At 37.4% G+C, this 18,730-nt stretch overlaps 2 protein-coding genes across 2 annotated transcripts in view; one reads left to right on the top strand and one right to left on the bottom strand.

The window, feature by feature from the left end:
• Positions 1-640: 640 nt before the first annotated feature.
• Positions 641-9,263, top strand: DHRS9 (dehydrogenase/reductase 9). Its single transcript, XM_053947892.1, has 5 exons — positions 641-685; positions 4,583-4,913; positions 6,479-6,737; positions 7,959-8,122; positions 9,013-9,263. The coding sequence occupies exons 1-5, from the start codon at positions 671-673 to the stop codon at positions 9,261-9,263; spliced, it is 1,020 nt and encodes a 339-aa protein (XP_053803867.1). The 5' UTR covers positions 641-670.
• A 2,101-nt stretch (positions 9,264-11,364) lies between these two features.
• LRP2 (LDL receptor related protein 2) overlaps positions 11,365-18,730 on the bottom strand; it is a 115,082-nt gene continuing 107,716 nt past the window's right edge. Inside the window, exons 75-79 of the mRNA XM_053947443.1 lie at positions 16,131-16,260; positions 14,085-14,204; positions 13,885-13,992; positions 13,384-13,455; positions 11,365-12,931 (exon numbers count right to left, since the gene is read on the bottom strand). Coding sequence (XP_053803418.1) covers positions 12,770-12,931; positions 13,384-13,455; positions 13,885-13,992; positions 14,085-14,204; positions 16,131-16,260 — 592 coding nt within the window. The 3' untranslated portion in view covers positions 11,365-12,769. The remainder of the gene's footprint in view (positions 12,932-13,383; positions 13,456-13,884; positions 13,993-14,084; positions 14,205-16,130; positions 16,261-18,730) is intronic.

The following is an 18,730-nucleotide window of genomic DNA, read 5'->3' as shown; positions in this document are numbered from 1 at the left end:
GTGACCATTCAAACTGCAGAGATTCTGTACAGTTTGTAGTATCTGAGCATTTATTTGAGAAACGTTGAAATTGGTTTGTTCCTAATATCAAAAAACTGCCCCTAGACTAGTAAAAATAATTTAATCCATGACAGTTTTCATACATAAATAGGTATTTTAAGATATTAAGTCACATCAACAATAACTAAGTTCACATGCAAAAGAAAAGCGGGAGGTCTGAAGCAAGCTCTATTAAATCAACAGAAGGACTCCTGCCTGCTGATTTCACCACAAAGCACAGATCAGTCCTTTCAGCTCAGTAGATTAGTTCTCCTTAATGAGCCTTGACAATCCTCCAGGCTCTTTAAATCACTATATATAGCCAGCAATGCTTATACAACATAGGTAAGTGAGGCAGGCATAGAGCATAGCCAGAAGATTAATACCAAGTACATCCCTAAAATAGACAGATCACAGTACAAGTCATTAGCAATAGCAGGCAGAGGGGCCCTGCTGATGTGCTGATTAGAAAAGTACCACCAGACACAGAATTTATAAGATTTTTTTTTTTTTTAAAAAAGGTCTTGGCACACAAGTTTATGAGCAAATTGGGCTGTTTCTACAGTCTGACACTGGAAATAACTGGTGAAGGCAACTCATAAGCACGTGGAGGTATAGACTGAGCTTGCAGATGTCTCCCCAGAATGTGAGTAGAATTTACATCTCCTGTTATAGTGAGCAGTACCTATTACATGCATTTGCAGGATATCTAAGAGAGCTAAACATTTGTTTTCTAAGTGCACAGACAAGAGAATATGCAATCCCTTCCTTTCTAGAGTAATTTTAACAATTGTTGCTTATCTTAGTACCTACAGTGTCTGAATAAAATGCTAACTGAGAAATGCTCTTCCCAATATGTGGACTTTTTCCCTACTTCAATTTTCAAATAGTAGGTTGGTGACCTAAGATTTTAAATGGTTTTGTTTTCCATGGGCTTTTATGATGCTGTGGTAAAAACGTGAAGTGCAAGCCATACAAAGAAGATACAATCACAGAGTTTTCATCAGCTGAAAACTCACTGTACCAGACTACATTAATCTCCCTACAAAATGTTGTGTAGGAGAGTTTGGAGGTGTACTTCTTTACAGGTAACATATTAATAAAGATCCTAAATTATTTGTTGACCACCAAACGAAATTATCACATATTTACACAGCTTACCAAAAAGCACTCCTTTTCTGTGAAATGGAAGTGCAAAGCTCTGCATGTGCAGGAATAGTTCACCTAAGAGATCTGATGTTTTGTGTCTGCCAGTTTGTTCAATTAATTAACTGAAAACTAGAGGTTTGTAGCTATGGAAGAGTGACTCTGGAGAGTTGTTGGATGATCTTTCAGTGGGCTGCCTGTTATATATAAACCTTCCACTGTGTGCTGTGTGAGTGCTCATTCTGAAGAACCATAGACCTAAATTTCACATTGGCAGCTCTTCCTCAGGATGCCTGGCAGGTCATTCTACCCATTGCAGAGCACTGACTTCTGGAGTTTAGCACTGCCTGCACAGTGGAGGGTGAAGGAATCCAAAGGACACACAGGCCCCACTCTTCACCCCAGCCTGAAATTCTTTAGCATAAGCAAACTTCCTGTGGGAGTAAATTAACACCCTCCTTCGATAATGGGGTCTATGTGCTTCAGTTTCCTTTAGTGCAGAGCAGCAGAGGGATGCTGTACTTTGCAGTCATCTATAGATCTTAGAGGGCTCTCAAGGCAGTCATGCTGCTTTTCTCTAAAATCAATTGCTTTTAATAATGGCACACGTGTAGGCACAAGAAGCCAAGCTCTATCACACAAGAAATTTGCCAGGCAAATATCAAAGTTTGAGGGAAAATAGAATTTGCCTTTAGTTATTTACTGGCTACATTATTAATCCAAATGCAATATTTATGAAGGTAGATCAATACTCTTGAAATATCATGCTGACATTTTCTCTGGAAATGCACTGTTTGCCACTCCATGCAGCTATTTAAAAATCAATATGATCTTGGAAGCCAAGTGGCTTTTTTTGGCTTTTGTAGAACTTCACAATTATCAAACAAGAGATATTTTGGATAACATTGTACATTCACAGAATTAGAGGATTTTCTTTTAAGAAAACTTAAACTGAGACTTTTTCTCTTGGTCCTGACCCCAGGCTCCTTCCAGTAATGACATCATCTAGCAGAATAGATAATGGCAGATCACTCCAGCAGAGCAAACCTACCATGATGCTCAGGTCACTGTGCTACTGGAGAAGGAGTGCTAGTATGTGGCAAGTACTGGGCAGTTAGGAAATACAGACTTGGTAACACTGGCCCAGGGCTGTCAGGGAAAAGAAGAGCAGTGGAGACTCCAGAGTGCTGCCCTCTCAGCTGTCTCCCCTAGAGTTTTTTGTCTTACAGAGCTTCTGTGCCAATTATTGCTACATAAACAGAGTGGCTAACACTAACCAGAGCAATTCTAGGCATTTACCTTACAGAAGCCAGGTTGGCATCCTGGTCAAACACTCCAGGACTTATCTACAGAGCCCAGTTTCAAATTTAAACTGCTTTCCAGTAGTGCAAGCTCACTGCCCACTGCTTCCTCCCTACAATACAGCCGAGAAAAAAAGATATGATTTACAAGTCCTGTTTTCACTTAAGTTAATTGTTTGTGCAAAACTTGAATTATTTTGTTTAATTTTGTACTGGAAAAAAGGAAACTTGAGTCGTAAAGTTACGTATATATATGTCACTGCACTAGCTTGCCAAATACCTTGCTGTGATTTAGTGGCACAGGGTTACCAGAGTCTGCTGACAGCAGCTCCTCTCTCTTTTTGTGTCTAGCACTTCTCCAAATTCTAAATGGGCAGTCAAAATAAATGTCATTGCCTGGAACATCATTGCAAATGGACTGGGGGATCCATGATCAGCTGCTGCAACATTCTGTTTTCAGACTTTATTTTACATTACAAAGGCCTTCATTAGCCTGAGTGCTTTCACTTAGTTGTAGTGGCACTTTATCAGAGCACTCTCTGAGTCCTCAGGAAATAAATGTCACCAACAAAGGGAAAAATCACAAAGATGATTTCAAAGTGCACACATTCAGGAACACTGCAATCCTTGTCAAATTTAAGAGGGACATTCACAGCAAGAAAGCCAAGTGTCTAATCAAAGTACCTGAGCTAGAGGGCTGATTACATCAACCTCAAAACAACAGTGAGATGGGCCACTAAAATAAACAGTGTAAACATCCCAAAAATTCAGTGAAAGCCTTCCTGTAAACTGCAGTAGAAGGAGAAGAAAACTCTTGCCTGTATATATTTGCTTAATGATTTAAAATCAGACATCATTAGTCAATAGCTCAGAAGTTCATATTGATGGCTACTGAGGCACTCAAATATCATTAAGTGGTAATGAATGTTGTCATTTGTTATACTTTATTAGCTTTGAAACTGATTTAGTTATTTAAGGAGAGTTCAACATCCATTCACTATCAGATTCTGAGATTTCTTCCATACCTACTTGGTGACATGACAGCAAAATTTAGGATCAGAATAAATGCAAATCAGTTCATGAACTCAGTAGGAACAAGAACAACAGACAGGCTCTAGCAAACAGCCTAATACATTAAGCTTCCTTTAATATTCATGTCTTGAGATAGAAATAATGTTACACAGAAGACAGCCTTTAAGAATGTCATATTTTAAAGGTGAGATGTCTGCACATCTACACATATGTAGGTAACTAGAGCCTAGGTGACTGCTTAGAACTTGTGAAAAAGTTTCTCTTAACAGGATGTCTGGAATATGCTTATTGGATGCCCCATAAATATTGGCTTTAATTAATTAATTTGGTTTAGTTCTTGTAAAAGCCAAAATACAAATAGAAAACTAGTAAACAGTTACCAAGGTTAGGAAACCTTGAGTATCCTTAGTGCCCTTTTTTTTTAAGGCATTATCTCCATGCATTTCCACATTTCTTTATACAAACACACTTTATATATAGTATGTTCTGCTGTGCTTTGTATCGCTGCTAAACTGTGACAGAAGATTCAGGCACTGCCCCAAAGTCTTCCTTGTCTAAGGGGCAGAGAGCAAATCACTCACTGTCACACAACACAAGTCCCATAACAAATTAGTCATCACCACTGCAGCTTACACTTCTCTTGGGTTGTTCTTGGGATCACTCTGCTTCCATGTTACAGATGTGGTCAAAGAGAATCATCCTTTTCCCCAGGGGAATTTCTCTCTCTGATATCAGCATAAATACTGACCAATGTCCACAAAGAAATCTTTCAGAACAGATAAGGTCATTCCTTTCAGTCTGAAATGTCCTTAAAGGACAGAGTTGACTAGAAAGTTTGGGCAGCAAAGCTTGAAACAGAAGGTTTTGTCAAGGTGCACATTATTCATGGATCCTGATCGCATTGTGCCAAAGCTCCTATTCCCGCTCTCCTCTAACATACAGTGGTCTGGAAGGGCTGCAACCAGAAACAAAACCCCTTACAGGAGTTGTCTCAGGAAGCTGGAGGTTTGGCCGAGCACATTTGCTTCATTACACTTCTACAACATTAACTTATTTGCTTGTAGCTCTCACTTTCAGACTCACTGCACATAGCAGTTTTGGCTTCCATACTTTCTCTTATCATTTACTGGATCATCAGGGACAGATACAGAGTGAGAAACCTGAATGGAGAGCATGTCTTCATAACAGGCTGTGATACTGGACTTGGAAACTCACTGGCTAAATGGCTTGACAAAAAGGGATTTTGTGTCATTGCTGCATGTGCCACAGAAAAAGGAAGCCAAGAGCTACAGTGCTGCTCTTCACTCTCACTGAAGACAGTGAATCTGAATTTAACAGACTCCAACAGCATTGCGAGGGCTGTGATGTTTGTGACTGAACAGACAGCTGGCAAGGGTAAGTGACAAGGCAACTTCCCAGAAAGATGATTCAATATAACCAAATCTGGTCTAGCTAAAAGTTCTGTTGCCTCCCTACTCACTGCAGAGGCATTTTTAATCTCACTCATGAAACACATTCACTCCTGAGTTCTGTCATTTCTCTCAGTTCAAAGATATTCTCTCCAGCAATGCTGCCCATTGCTTTCACCAACAGGATACCTAAAAATCTACTTGCTTGGTCTGTTAAAACCAGTTTGTTCCCAGGTGTGTTTTTAAACTCCTTCTGGTATAGTTGAAGAATGTCAGTGGAAGGAAGCTATTAACTGGTAGCAGAAAATTTTCCTGACAAATTCAGCCCACTCAATTAAAAATGGCTAGTTCAGGGCCTCTGCAGTCCTCCTCTAGTAAAGAGAAGAGTATATTTTTGCATACCTGGATAAGTCTGACATTTTCATTGTACTTAACAATTGCACTGACTGCAACAGTTAAACACTTGCAATTTCAGCCAGCTTTGTTGGAGTTGTTACAGAGGTAGCTCTCACTACCCCTATCATACACCTCTGAGCACTCCTGCAGAAGAGGAAGAGCTTACCCTTGAACAGCTATGAGACTTCAGTGATGGGTTTGGCAAAGGCTAAAAAGATCTGCATGGTAAATATATTCAACTGTGGCAATACACATTTATCAGCATTGATAGCTCAGACTAAAAGGCTACCAAAGGGCGTCACAGCTTTAAGTACCAGTTGTAACACACAGTTATACCAACTATTCAGTAGGCTTATTAATAAATTAAGTACCTAAAACAACAAAACATGTATCTTCTACCATAAGACTTTCTCCTCAAAACTTGTAAAAGGCTTTTGGCCTTATCATGAGTATTCCAGACCATTCTTGAATGCAGAGATTGAGAGCAAGTTTAACAAAATTATTAGCACTTACCCCCTCCAGCAGACTCTTGCTCCCAACTTGTAGAAAGCCACACATTCCCAGCCAGGACAGCCACTGCTAATGCTTTCACCACAGTGTGTAAGACTCTTTATGGAGGCTGAGTGCTGGACTTTCGGCCTCTCCCCTCAGGCACAGACTGTCCTCAGCAAACTCTTGGAAACGTCACTATTTATCTAAAGTTCCTCGAGTAATTTATAAAGGTAGTAAAGCAGTATTATCAATACACAGGACTAAACCAGTATCTTTAGAAGCATTGACTAATTCTACACATTTGGTTCTGACCTTTAGACCCAAACCAGAAAAATCAGTCTCTCCACTTCTATGCAGACTATTTGATTTTCACAAGAATACAAACGCGTATTAGGAGCCTACATACCTGAGCGGATCTGGATAATAAAGCTCAGCATGGTGGCCCACATCTCCAAATAAAATAGTTTTCCTTTAACACTTTACCCATGCTCTTCAGCAAATTCTAACATATGTACAAAGTAGACCATCCAAGCAAACCCCAGGTAACTGTATTCATCTCACTGAAGCTTTTGCAGACTGTGTGCTTGGTTCCCAATGCACACATGATACTCCAGGGTAAGATATTGCTATATACTGAAATAAATGGCTTTGCGTTCCTCCTAGGGCTTTTTGGCTTGGTGAGCAATGCTGAAGGAACAGCACCTGTAGGACCCACCGACTGGCTAAGGATTGAAGACTTCCATTCAGTCCTGGATGTTAGCCTGCTGGGATTGATTGAAATCACACTCAAGCTTCTGCCACTCCTGAAAAAAGCTGAGGGAAGAGTTGTCAATCTAATTAACGCCAAAGGTGTTATGGCTTTTGTAGGGGGTGGCTACAGTCTGTCCAAATGGGGAATGGAAGCTTTCTCTGACACCTTAAGGTGAGTAGCCAGAAACACATGCAGTAATCCAAGAACAGATTCCAGGCATGCTGAGCAAGGGTGACTGTATGTTTGCCCATTTGATTCTTCTCTGGAAATCTTGCCTAAAGGGGAAAAGGAAAATAACAGGACTGGTCACTTTTTAAAGATTTCTGTCTCCAGTACTATGGACAGACCCAGAGAGAAACTGCACTTGGAAAATTTTCATGTCTCAGACAAATTGTTAGTGTGCAGATTTCAGGCGTGTAAATCCAGTACATACCTGAAAGTAAATCAACAATATAGCCTGGTCAGACATCCAGTTTCTTGGGCAAGTTATACTTGCCTGTATATTTTGTTCTAATTCTCCAAAACAATCTGAGCTGGGCAATTCCAGACAGCAACCACACTACCAAAGGTAATTGTAACTTCAGAAAATTAGGCTGAACACCCTTTGCTGAAACAGTTGTACTGCACTGCTTCTAGAAAGCTAAGGCCCAGCCCAGTGAGTCAAGTCTTCATGAGTCAGAATGACTAGGAAAGCTGGTTTCAAACCATTATGAGTACTTACTTTAAAAAAGCATATACCCCAAAGAAATAGAAACTAATGGCTAATGTACATGTGGTCCATTCCTTTACACACTGTAGAACATCACTGCCTGGGTCTCTTGAGCTGCCCAGCAAGACAAAGATGTCATTTTCACCCCAAAGGAGTTGCACTGCAACTTGAAATTACATAGAGGGAACTATACTATGAGGAAGCCCACTAACCTTTATTGCATTAACATTTAATCATTTAACTATAGCCATTTAGCCATAGAATAGAGAATAAAGTTCTAATCCAATTGAATTCTTTTTCACTTTTATTTTTTCTCAGACACTTTAATAATCTGCTGTTGCTGTGAACTAAAAGGATGCAACTGTATATGAAATTGTCAAAAGTTTTAGTATGATAATACATGACTAAGATGCACCTGGCTGTTACACACTTTGCAACATAAACCACACAGAGAATTGTGACTCTACTTGACACTGCTTTTTTTTCCTCAGTTGTCTGCTCTGCTTTTAAAGATGAAGTACACTGCTATGAATCTAATTTGAACCTTTCAAAATAATTCTGATATATGAAGATAATAATCAAATTCTCAAATATTCATGCAACAGATTTTCAACTTACTTATGATTTATAGTTGTGCCATTATTGAGTGGTCAGGGAGATTATTGGGGTTTTTTTCCTTCTAGGATAGAAATGCGGCATTTTGGAGTGAAAGTAAGCATTGTTGAGCATGGTTTCTTTAAGGCAGAAGATGTTAATTCAGATATCATTGAGAAATACCTCTTCAAACTTTGGAGCAGACTGACTCCTGAGATCAGGGACTCCTATGGAGAAACATACTTAGTTGAATGTAAGTAGAAAAAGGATTGTATGAATGCTCAGAGGGGATATTTTATATATATATATATATATATGTATATGTATATATATGTGTGTGTGTGTGTGTGTGTGTGTATGTATATATACATACCTGAATTGAAGATGTAAAGACAATAGAGCCAAGCCCTTTTTAGTTTGTCCAGGAGCAGGACTCAAGGCAAAGGGCAGACACTGAAACACAGGATGTTCCTGCTGGGCATTTCAGTGTGAGGGTGACTGAAGAGTAGCATGGGTTGCCCAGGGCAGTTGTGGAGTCCCCCTCTTTGGAGATACTCAAAACCATCTGGATATGTCCTGGGCAGCCTGGTCTAGGTGACTCAGCTTAAGTAGTGGGGTTGGTGCCAGAGGTCCCTTTCAACTTCAACCTATCTATGATTCTGTGAACATTTACTAGAAATCATTAATGCTCATTAAGGACCCATCACTGACTGTTCTTCACTGTGTGTATGTTAGATGAGGCCTGAGATATTAGTTCACACATGAGACTGGTGAGATACGAGCTCATGCTACCTTTCCTTGTCCCTCAATACTTATAGGTAGGATGCCCAGTGGGAACGAGCTGCTATGGCCATATGCTACGTTTATTGCTTATTGGCATCTGAAAAGTTAGTGCAGTGTGACACAGAACATACTGTATGGAACATCTGGCTCACAGGATGGGCCAGGGCCAGAAGTGCTTATTGCACTTCTGGGTGTACTTCAGCCTTTATTGTCTCTGCTTTGCTGTAGCTATACTGCTTTCAGCACTCGAGACAGTCGTTTAAAGCAAGCCTGAAGCTGTAGCCAAACCTTTGGATATAAAGAACACTCTTGCAGAGATGTTGCGCATAAATTCTTTCAGGATTATTTTTTTGTTTACAGATATAAAAGCCCAAAGATCATCAGTGAAAAGACTGTGTGACTATGATATTTCTAATGTCATAAAATGCATGGAACATGCCCTGATAGCAAAGTACCCCAGGACACGATACAGAGCTGGATGGGATGCAAAGTTCTTCTGGCTGTTTCTCTCCTATGCCCCAAGCTGTCTGTCTGATATGCTGTTGCGTATTACGTTTCCAGCTCCAGCAGAGAGCAGGAGACCAGTTCATGGAGTTCTAATGAATGTCTAGTATTAACACAGTATCAGCTGTGCAGAAATAGATATTTATCCAATCAAAACTAGAAGTCCTCTTCTTTACCAGTTACTAGATTGTTAAAATTCTTTTCAGCAGACACTTTCTCCATCCCTCACCCCACCTTACCTGAAATTCAGAGTTCACAGGTAGGCTTGTAAATCCAGCATGTTTTTGAAGGCTGTTGCTCAGAAATTATACCTCTATAGGATCTGCATTCATAGAATTTTCAGCTACAAAGCTAGTTAATACTATTCACACAAGACATGAAGTCAAATAATAATGAAGTCTAGTTATTGCAGCATATTCCAGAAATTACCATTATGTATCTGACCACTTGATTATTCAATTCTGCAGGAAAAAAACCACAAGCAATTTTACAGATATGCAATTCTAGGGAAAATCAAAACTCCACTGTTTTATACAAACAGAGTATCAAAATGCAAACTTTAACTGTCTTCCTAATATTAGTATAGTTTATGGGGAAAATACAAAAACAATGTGCATTTGTATTTCTTTCATCTTCAGTGTGTTTTGCAAGTTAAAATGATCACTTTTCGGATGAAACAGGTCATTAGAGTAGGCTATAGCAAATTCTTTCAGTTGTACAGAGCATGTTCAGAATGGCAAAACATTAGCTGATGTTACTGTGCCTTTTGTACACTATTTCTATCTCTTAAGCTTTTGGCCAGAGGCTCACAAATTGGTGCTCCTAGAGATATTAAAATTGAAGGGGTAAAGGTTTTATTTGCTGAAGTGCTGTGCTGGTGATTAATCATTAATGTGCAATTCAATTAAGCTTAAAAAAAATACCATGTACGGGTCAGAACTCCAAACATAAGAAAAGAAGTTTCATCACTGTGTGTAAGAGGGCATGTGTGTGTTTTTGCAATGGGCAAAAAAAGGACAGCATGTAAAAAGTGCTAGCAACCTTTAAGTATTTAATTGAAGTTCTATTCTCTAGCAAACGGCTTCAAGAATAAATTTATTTTACTTCATTTCAAAATAAATACCTGCAGAGAGAGAAATCTTTCTAGCTGGCCTGGCAGCTCTAAAGAGAATGTACATGAAAAAATTAATGGTATAATTTATCAGCCCTATAGTTGCAGCATACAGACAGTTGTTGAAATCTCTAAAAATCAGCTTTCTTTGAAACAGAATGAGTCCAAAATTTAAGAATTCAAGCAGGGACTGTCCTGATAAGGGAAAAAGAATACAAGTGAAAAATGAAGTTATGAGTATAATCTAAAACTTCTGTTGTACAAAGTACCAAAGCCTAAATTTTACATAATCAGAAGGGTACACCAATGAAGAGTACATAACCAGAAGGGTACTCAGTAGCTATGCTACTGAAAGGAGGAGTCCCAGTTGAAGCTTAGGAATCCTTCACCATCAGATATGCTAAACAACTAAACCTACATACTATCTAACTACAGAGTAACCCAGTGACTGTTTTCTTCCATATCTGAAAAGTTAAAATTATTACAGGGGAAAAAAAGTATTTCTGATACATGGCTCACATATTAGCAGTTTTCGCCAACACTGGTTCCAAATCTTAGACAAATACTATTCCCAAAACTGACACTACTTCTTCTCGTGGCATGCAACTGCAGGCAAGTCTTTTGGAAGGGTCAGCCCTGCCTTCTCCCTTTAAAACCTTGTGAATTCATTCCTTAAGAACAGCACCTTGCATCTCAAGGAAATCCTTACTGATGTGTGTGCTGTGTTGCAGACTCTAAGGAATTTTCTACATTAAGGCACTCAGAAAAAAACTCACTCTTTTAAAAACACATAATGTGCTTAAACAAAAAAAAAAATCAAAGCATCAGATTCTGACATCAGATATGAAAGGTAATTGAAATAAGGTTTTAATCACTTGTGAAAGTGAAAACTACCTTGATTGTCAGTCTCTCAATAGTAAGTTTCCTGTTTCAAGGGCCAGTTTATTGAATGTGTATAATAGGGCAGCTTTCACACTTAGAGATACAATGTCAAAGACAACATCTTACAGGAAGAACTTCAGACAGTTGTGTGAAGCAGTAAGCACTATTCTTATTTGACTATATCTAAAGCATTGTTGTTTTCATCTCAGAGTGCACAGAAGTCTCCACAACTGAAAAAAGTACATAGAGCCTTGACACAAATTATGGAATAGGAATGTGATAAAATAATATGTTTATTAGACTTATTCAGCAGCATCATTTTCCAGTTGTCTTTTCTAATCAAAGTATGTTACAATGTAATTACAAGCATTCTATTTAGAAATAGTATATATTTTGAGAATTTAGATATAAAACAATCAAATAGCAAAAGTCTCAATCATTATAAATTCAGGAATCTTTTGTATGAGTAGCTAGCCAGGAATGCTGAAGAACATGGTCCTGTAATCTGAGTTTTCTCAAATGGTTGATGTTGTGGAAACTATCTTGGCTAATTAACAGAAGAGCTAAAAAGATCAACAGTATATTCTGATGGAATTTAGAGGAACAACCAGATAACTACAAAGACTGCATTAGTAGAAATTGTTTCCCTTTCTATTAATATCCACCTCATGAAATAAATAGTCAATAACATTAAATTTTCACATTTAAAAAAAAACCTGAAGAATTTCTGAAATGAACCAATATCTTTCATATTTTGCTGTTTGGAAATAAGCTGTTACAGAAACCTAGCTCCTTCATAGTATAAATTAGTTCCAGAGACTCCAGCCAAGAACAGTGGTATTCCATTGATGAGCAAGAGAAAAGCTCATTAAGTAGTCGTGGTACTAAAATCTAAATATATCCTGTCTTCATAGGAACACTATTAATGGAATTGAGTTAATTGGAATCTAGAGGAAAAGTATGTGTCTTATAGATTGAGAGGAAATTATGTCAGGCAATTAAAATATTGTAAGAACAACATTTTGCGTGGGTAACTATTCAGCATAATAATGTTGCATTGACTCTTTCGTCTTTTGTTTAACACAAGATGAAGAGATACCCATTTTTATATACAGTACTATATAAAATAGGTGGCAAAGATGCCCAGAGCACCAGCAGAATTTTTAAAAGGTGCTGTTATATAAAGTACACTCTAAAGACCCTGTAAATCAGTAATGTTCCTTTATGTGCCTTGTTTGGTTCTCTTTTTTTTTCAGTTTTAAGCATTTATATAATTAATTTAGTCCTAAATATATGACCAATTCCATACAAATTTCTACTAGCAACATCACTGAACAAGATAATCTTAGAAAAATTTACAAATGTACAATATATTTATAACATTACTTTCAGACAGCTTCAGTGCAAAGATATACATATAGTACATCACGATAATTGTTCATAAAAATAGAAATTGGCATTTGTCAAAAAACAAGGCATACTTTCGATGTACATCTCCAGCCACTGGCTAAGAGACATAGATATTTTTATAAAGCATTTGAATGTGAACCTTACACTTCTGTTTATAAAAAATATATGTGCAAATGGATGTGTCTAATTTTCCCTAAATGAGTTACCTAGTTACACCACAGAGTCCTCTTTAACAAGGTTGGCGGTGTCTTTAAACGTATCCTCTGTTGCCGTGTAAGCTAGTGGTTGGTCTCTCTTCAGAATAATCTTGGGAGGCAGTGAAGGAGAATGGGTAGGGATATTTTCTGTGTCCTGTTGCTGCTCCTTTTCCATCTGAAACAATAATCATAAAATAAAACTACATTCTAATGTATCATACATCCAACATTAGCTTTCAGAAACAGTAAATAAATATTCCTGAAGTTAAATATCATGGTATAAATTATTTCTGCAGAACACCACCTGTAACAAAATGAAATGCTAATTTCACTTTAGATAGTACAGCTGAGTAAAAACAATACTAGAAACTTATCCCATACACTAGAACTTCTACTTTAATGCTTAATGTCAGGAGCAGCTGTGCCACCCAAGCTGAGCCTGCTCAATACCTCATTGTGCATGACATTTAGTAACCTCTGACAACCACTTCAGTCCCTAACCTGAACTGGAATTTCTGTGCTGTTCTACATAGCAGCAGAATCTACCAATAATCTTTATCCTGAAAGCAAGAACAAAGTCCATCAGTACATTAGCTGAAAAATAAAATTATATAATATATACAATACCTCTGCATATATTGGGTTTTCAAAATTAGTGTTTTGTTTCTTTTTTCTCTTGAAGAAACTCCATTTTGATTCCTGAAACATAAAAATTATTAGAACTTCACACATTTTTCTCAAAACTTCTCTGGAAACTGCCATTACAGTGTTGGATTTCACTTGCATTGACTGCTACCCTGGTGACTTCAGATGGATGTTCTTATATCACTATGTTGTAATTCTAAGCATGGAACCCAAATTTCTTTTTTTGCTAGATTACCAAGTTATTTCACCTAAAGTAGTATTCACAAAAGATTAGGCAACAAGAATTATTGAAATACTTCATGAAAGCCTATATTCCAGATAAGTACATCAAAAAGGAAAAAAACTGTCTGGAAAACAACATAAGGGAAATTACTGAGGGACATGAAACTACAATAAGTTGACTGCATCTTCCCTAGCAATTCGATTTTTCTGATCTGGAGCAGAAAACAAACAAGGCAGCCTTAGAGCATTTTTATTTCCTACCGGAGGTGCATCTGTACTCTGAGGGGTTTCCTTCGGGCTAGTAGAGATCACAGAGGAATACACAGGATTTTCAAAATTTTCATTTTCCTCACTACCAGCTGCTGCTACCTGTAGAAGAAAGAAAATCAACATTCTTCAAAGAAGAAAAGGTGGTCATAAGGGAAAATGAAAGGTGAAAGTCAAGCAAAAATTTATCTTACAAGTGTTGGCTGAATGACTGTAACAGCACCAGCTGTGCTGGCTCCACCATCTCTGGTTGTATACATTGGATTTTCAAATGTGATTGGTTGTTTCCCCGACTCCACTGCAAAGTTTTCATTCTATGGAGGAAAAAACCCAACAACTGCAATGGAATAAACACCTCCATATTCCAAGGAATTAATGTGTAGTCAAACTCTTCATCTTGGGGAACAACACATGTTTACTTTCACATAGGCTTAGACAAAACCTTTATCTATTAAAATCACAACATCAATTTACTTTTACTCCCTGACTTGTCAGCCTGGACTACTGATTGTTCCAGTATTATCCCATTTCCTGGATGGACAAAAATCCCACACACATTTCAATACTTGACTCAAAGTATATTATGATGAGGAAAGATGACTTTCACAAATCATCCCTTCAACAGGGAAGAGATATCAAAGGAAGAATAATATCCAAATTAATATTTTAATTTAGAGACTTCAAAATTGCATACAAATTAATAAGCAGTAACTGATATATAAAAGAATAGGATTCATTCATTTTGTCCCAGCAAGGAGATTGCTGTATTTTTTGAGACAAAGCAGTGTGTCCCCTCAGTTATGTCAGATGAGTTACATCAGGTAGGAGAATAATGAAAACAAAACCCCACCCAGATGCACTTGTCCTGCTCTTTGACACAGCCTCATGACAGAACCAGCACGGAATAGCACAGGAATAGTACAGCAGCTAGTTCCTTAAACCTGCCTCATTTTCACAAACCACTGGTTCATGCACAATGGATTCATGCTTTTTGCTACCACAATATGGCTTTATTTTATAACACAGTAAACTCTTGTCAGGTCCCTCAAACTAGATTGACTAAGAATAGCCCCACGGAAAAATATTCAACATCTACTCATGCATATATGATGTTAAAATTTTAGGAGGCACATGCCACAGTTCTTCACTGCTGCACACCAAACCCTTTGAATTCTTTCCCAGTGAACATAATTTTTTTGTTTATACTCTGATTACACAGGGAGAACCAACACCACATAAGTAGAGATAGTCTGTAGCCAGATCTATTATTGGCAATGTATAAACTGCATTGCTTGAGCTTCAGTATGTCAAAATCAGGCCAGAAAATGCCAAGTACAGCCAAGTTCTTTGTGCATGAAGAAGATTTGGGGTAATATACAAGCCTAAAGCTATTTTTCCAGTATTTACCAAAATGCTCATACGGATGTTTTGTTACACAAGCTGCCTAATTTTAACAATGACTGTGTTTCTTCATCTAGGCAAAGGTCATACTAGGAGCTTATCTTCTTTAGCTGTTTCATTTCATATCTATTCACCATCAGTTTAGGGAGCTTCCACCTTATACTTGGCAGCAAGTGCTTACTATTCAAACATATCCATGATCTGTTTCCTAGAAGTAAAATTCATTTGTACATTGTACTTATGGTAAACGGGAATAATACAGGGATCTGCTGTTTCTCAGATGTGCATAACAAAACATGGCTGAAGTAGAGTTACACTTTATGATGTCCCCATAACTGTTAAACATGATTTGTTTAAACTTCATAAATTAAAAAATTTCCAAATCTATACTGTATTGCACAAAATAGTGAATCCTGTGGTTAGGAGTGAGTTTTAACTCCAAATGCTCTAACATACCATCTGGTTTTGAAAACTACACATTTTAAACTGTTCTATGGAACACAAAGGTGCTAAAAAATTCCCTGTTACAATGCTCTCATTTGTCTACACGTTCCCTTTATATCCCATGAACATACTAAAGACTAAAGAGGATAATTGACTTAATTTCTGCTATATAAATCTTGGAAAAATGCACATTATTTTAAAGAACATCATATATTTGCCCTTGCCTTCAAATTATGAAAAGCTATTTCAGGAAACTATCAATCATTGTTCACTTCTTTTTCTAGAACACATTTATCATCCCACTATCATTTTATAGATAAAAGGCTCCCTTCTATAAGCTACTAATTACATTAAAAGAACACAATTTTAAAAATTATTTGAGAACTAAACCTTACCATTTGCATTGCTCTGTCTATAGCAGAATCTCCCCCAAAGCCAGAGACTCCTATGTCCATAGTCACATCAGCTCCAGATCGGAAAGTTACCCCATTGCCATTTTCATTCGATTTTACAAGACTGCTTAAACTATAAAAGAACCCAAACAAACAAAAACAAACAAACAAAAATAAAAATAAAGTAGAAGAGATTACACAGAAAGAGAGTTTATAATACAGGTTTTTTCACTTGCTCTTCTAAGCATAATTATCACTTTGAATTTTGGCAAGCTAGCATCAGTTGTATTTCTTTATTAGTTTAATGAGTTTTTTAACCTAAGTTAGCCCACTCAGAATAATCTCAAATACCTTTGTGTGCTCATGTAGGCATCAAATGATGTAAATGAAATAAAATTTCACAAAATGTATCTACATTTTGACCACTCTTACTTCAGTGCTGATTTAAAGACAATTGCATGGATCTACTCAGTTATTCAAATTCATTGACGCTGATTTTTAAAACACGCATCTGAAATTTGACAATTTAAATCCACCAACACCTATACTGAAGATTTATGCATGCAAATCATGAAGATACCTACAAGACACTGTTTTCATACTAGTGAATGTTCAATCTGTGTACAGATTTATGATAACCACAAGTGCACTCTGGATATTTATGAATAATATTGGAAATGTCTGAAAGCACACTGTTGGGCTAAAAAATAATAAGAGAAGTGAAAGATAGAAATCAATACCAATTCCCACACAGAAACCTGAGTATGTAACATCCCCGAGGCATCTAACTAGAGATCTGCTCCATAGCTAACCTTTGGTTTCATTTTGTCAAATTTGCCTAACTTGAAGGAAGGCAGAAGTACTGGAATTGTAAGTCCTCACTGGATCTGGCTCACACTAGACTTCTTTCCTACAGCTGGTGCATTGTGTACACACGTCACCAGTTGGCCCTGTAGGCATCAGCTGATTCAATTTTAAAATGGTAGCTCTTAGCTGTGATTCCTGTACATGGGCAGGTCTCATATTACAGGTAACAGTTAAGCTATAGCTTGAGTTAAGTCTGCTGTAAAGGTATGAGTTCCAAGTTTAAAGAGGGATTGAGCAATGGCAGCACTAAAACATATTCATGACAGAAGTAAATGCAAATCAAACCTCATAGACAAAAAACTGACATCTCCTTTTCACACAGTCTCGTAACTTATGTGGGAAGCATTGTTGAATAGTAAAGACCAAGTCAGTACATTAAAATTTCAGCTTATTCACTATCTGACAATGCAGGAAGTTTCCAATCAAAAAAGCAGGAAACAGGGAATTTCAGTGAGTAGCTTGGAGATCTCTTAAAACCACTTTGTCCTTCAGAATTTACCTGCACAAAAATTTTGCCCCAATTTAACTACATAAACTCATGAATAAATTGGATTAGAATCACAGATTCATAGAATGGCTAGGGCTGGATGGGACCTTAAATATCATCTAGTTTCAACATCCCTGCCATTGGCAGGGACCCCTTCCACTAGACCAGGTTGCTCAGAGCTCCTTCCAACCCAGCCTTGAGCAATGCCAGAGATAAGGCATCCACAACTTCTCTGGGAAATCTGTTCTAGTGCCTCATCACTCTCACAAAGAATTAATTCTTAATATCTAATCTAAACTTACTCTCAGTTTGAATCCATTCCCCCCTTGTCTTGTCATTATATGCCCTTGTAAAATGTCTCTCCCCATTCTCCTTGGTGACTCCCTTCATCTACTAGAAAATCACCCTCAGGTCACCCCTAAACCTTCTTTTTTCCAGGCAGAACAAACCCAATTCTCTTAGCCTTTCTATGTAGGAGAGTTGCTCCATCCCCCTAATTATCTTGGTGGTCTTCATCTGGGCTCACTCAGTGTCATTAGTTCAGTGTAATCCTCCAGTGAGGAAGCAGTTTTAGCTTCATCCACATTAGTGACTACAGTGATTTAATTACATTGATTTAAGAGCTATAACTGGGAAATTGGTGCAAGGACTATGAAGATGTGCTTTTATGCATTTTAAAACACATAATTAGCTTAAAGCTAAAAAAAAAATCAAAGCATCATATTCTGACATCTTTTCTAAAACAAATTAATTTAAAATAATTTAAAATATATTTCCTTCATTTTCCTTTGATTTAAAACATCAAATATTTTTGATGACATTTCACAAAGCTGGTTTTCACTTGACAGTATGACTGTCAGGAGTGTAGGCATTGTCTCAGGCACTGGAAACAAAAGTTCACTACACACATGCCATATTTTTAAGCAAATGAATACAGCACTGCAGATGAGTACAGCCTTTCAGTGTCAAAATAGCTCTTCAATTCATTTCAGGTCAAAGTTTTATAAAAAAGAAAACTGTGGTCTTTTGTAACTTTTTGAACTGAATATACAGCTTCAGATCTGTTAAACAGTCTTCTATATTGCCCATTATTTAAAAGCTAATTTAGAATGTCAAAGAGTTTTACACTCATCCTTTGTTACACAATAATGATCAGCTATGGTATTGCTTGGAATGAAAAATTCACTGGAGTTGCTGCAACACTGCACTTCCCATATTCCACCAGAATGGGCACACAGCAAAAAAATTG

Source organism: Vidua chalybeata, chromosome 7 (genome assembly GCF_026979565.1).
Source record: "Vidua chalybeata isolate OUT-0048 chromosome 7, bVidCha1 merged haplotype, whole genome shotgun sequence".
Lineage (NCBI taxonomy): Eukaryota > Metazoa > Chordata > Aves > Passeriformes > Viduidae > Vidua > Vidua chalybeata.
This window is presented reverse-complemented; position numbering and strand designations above follow the sequence as displayed.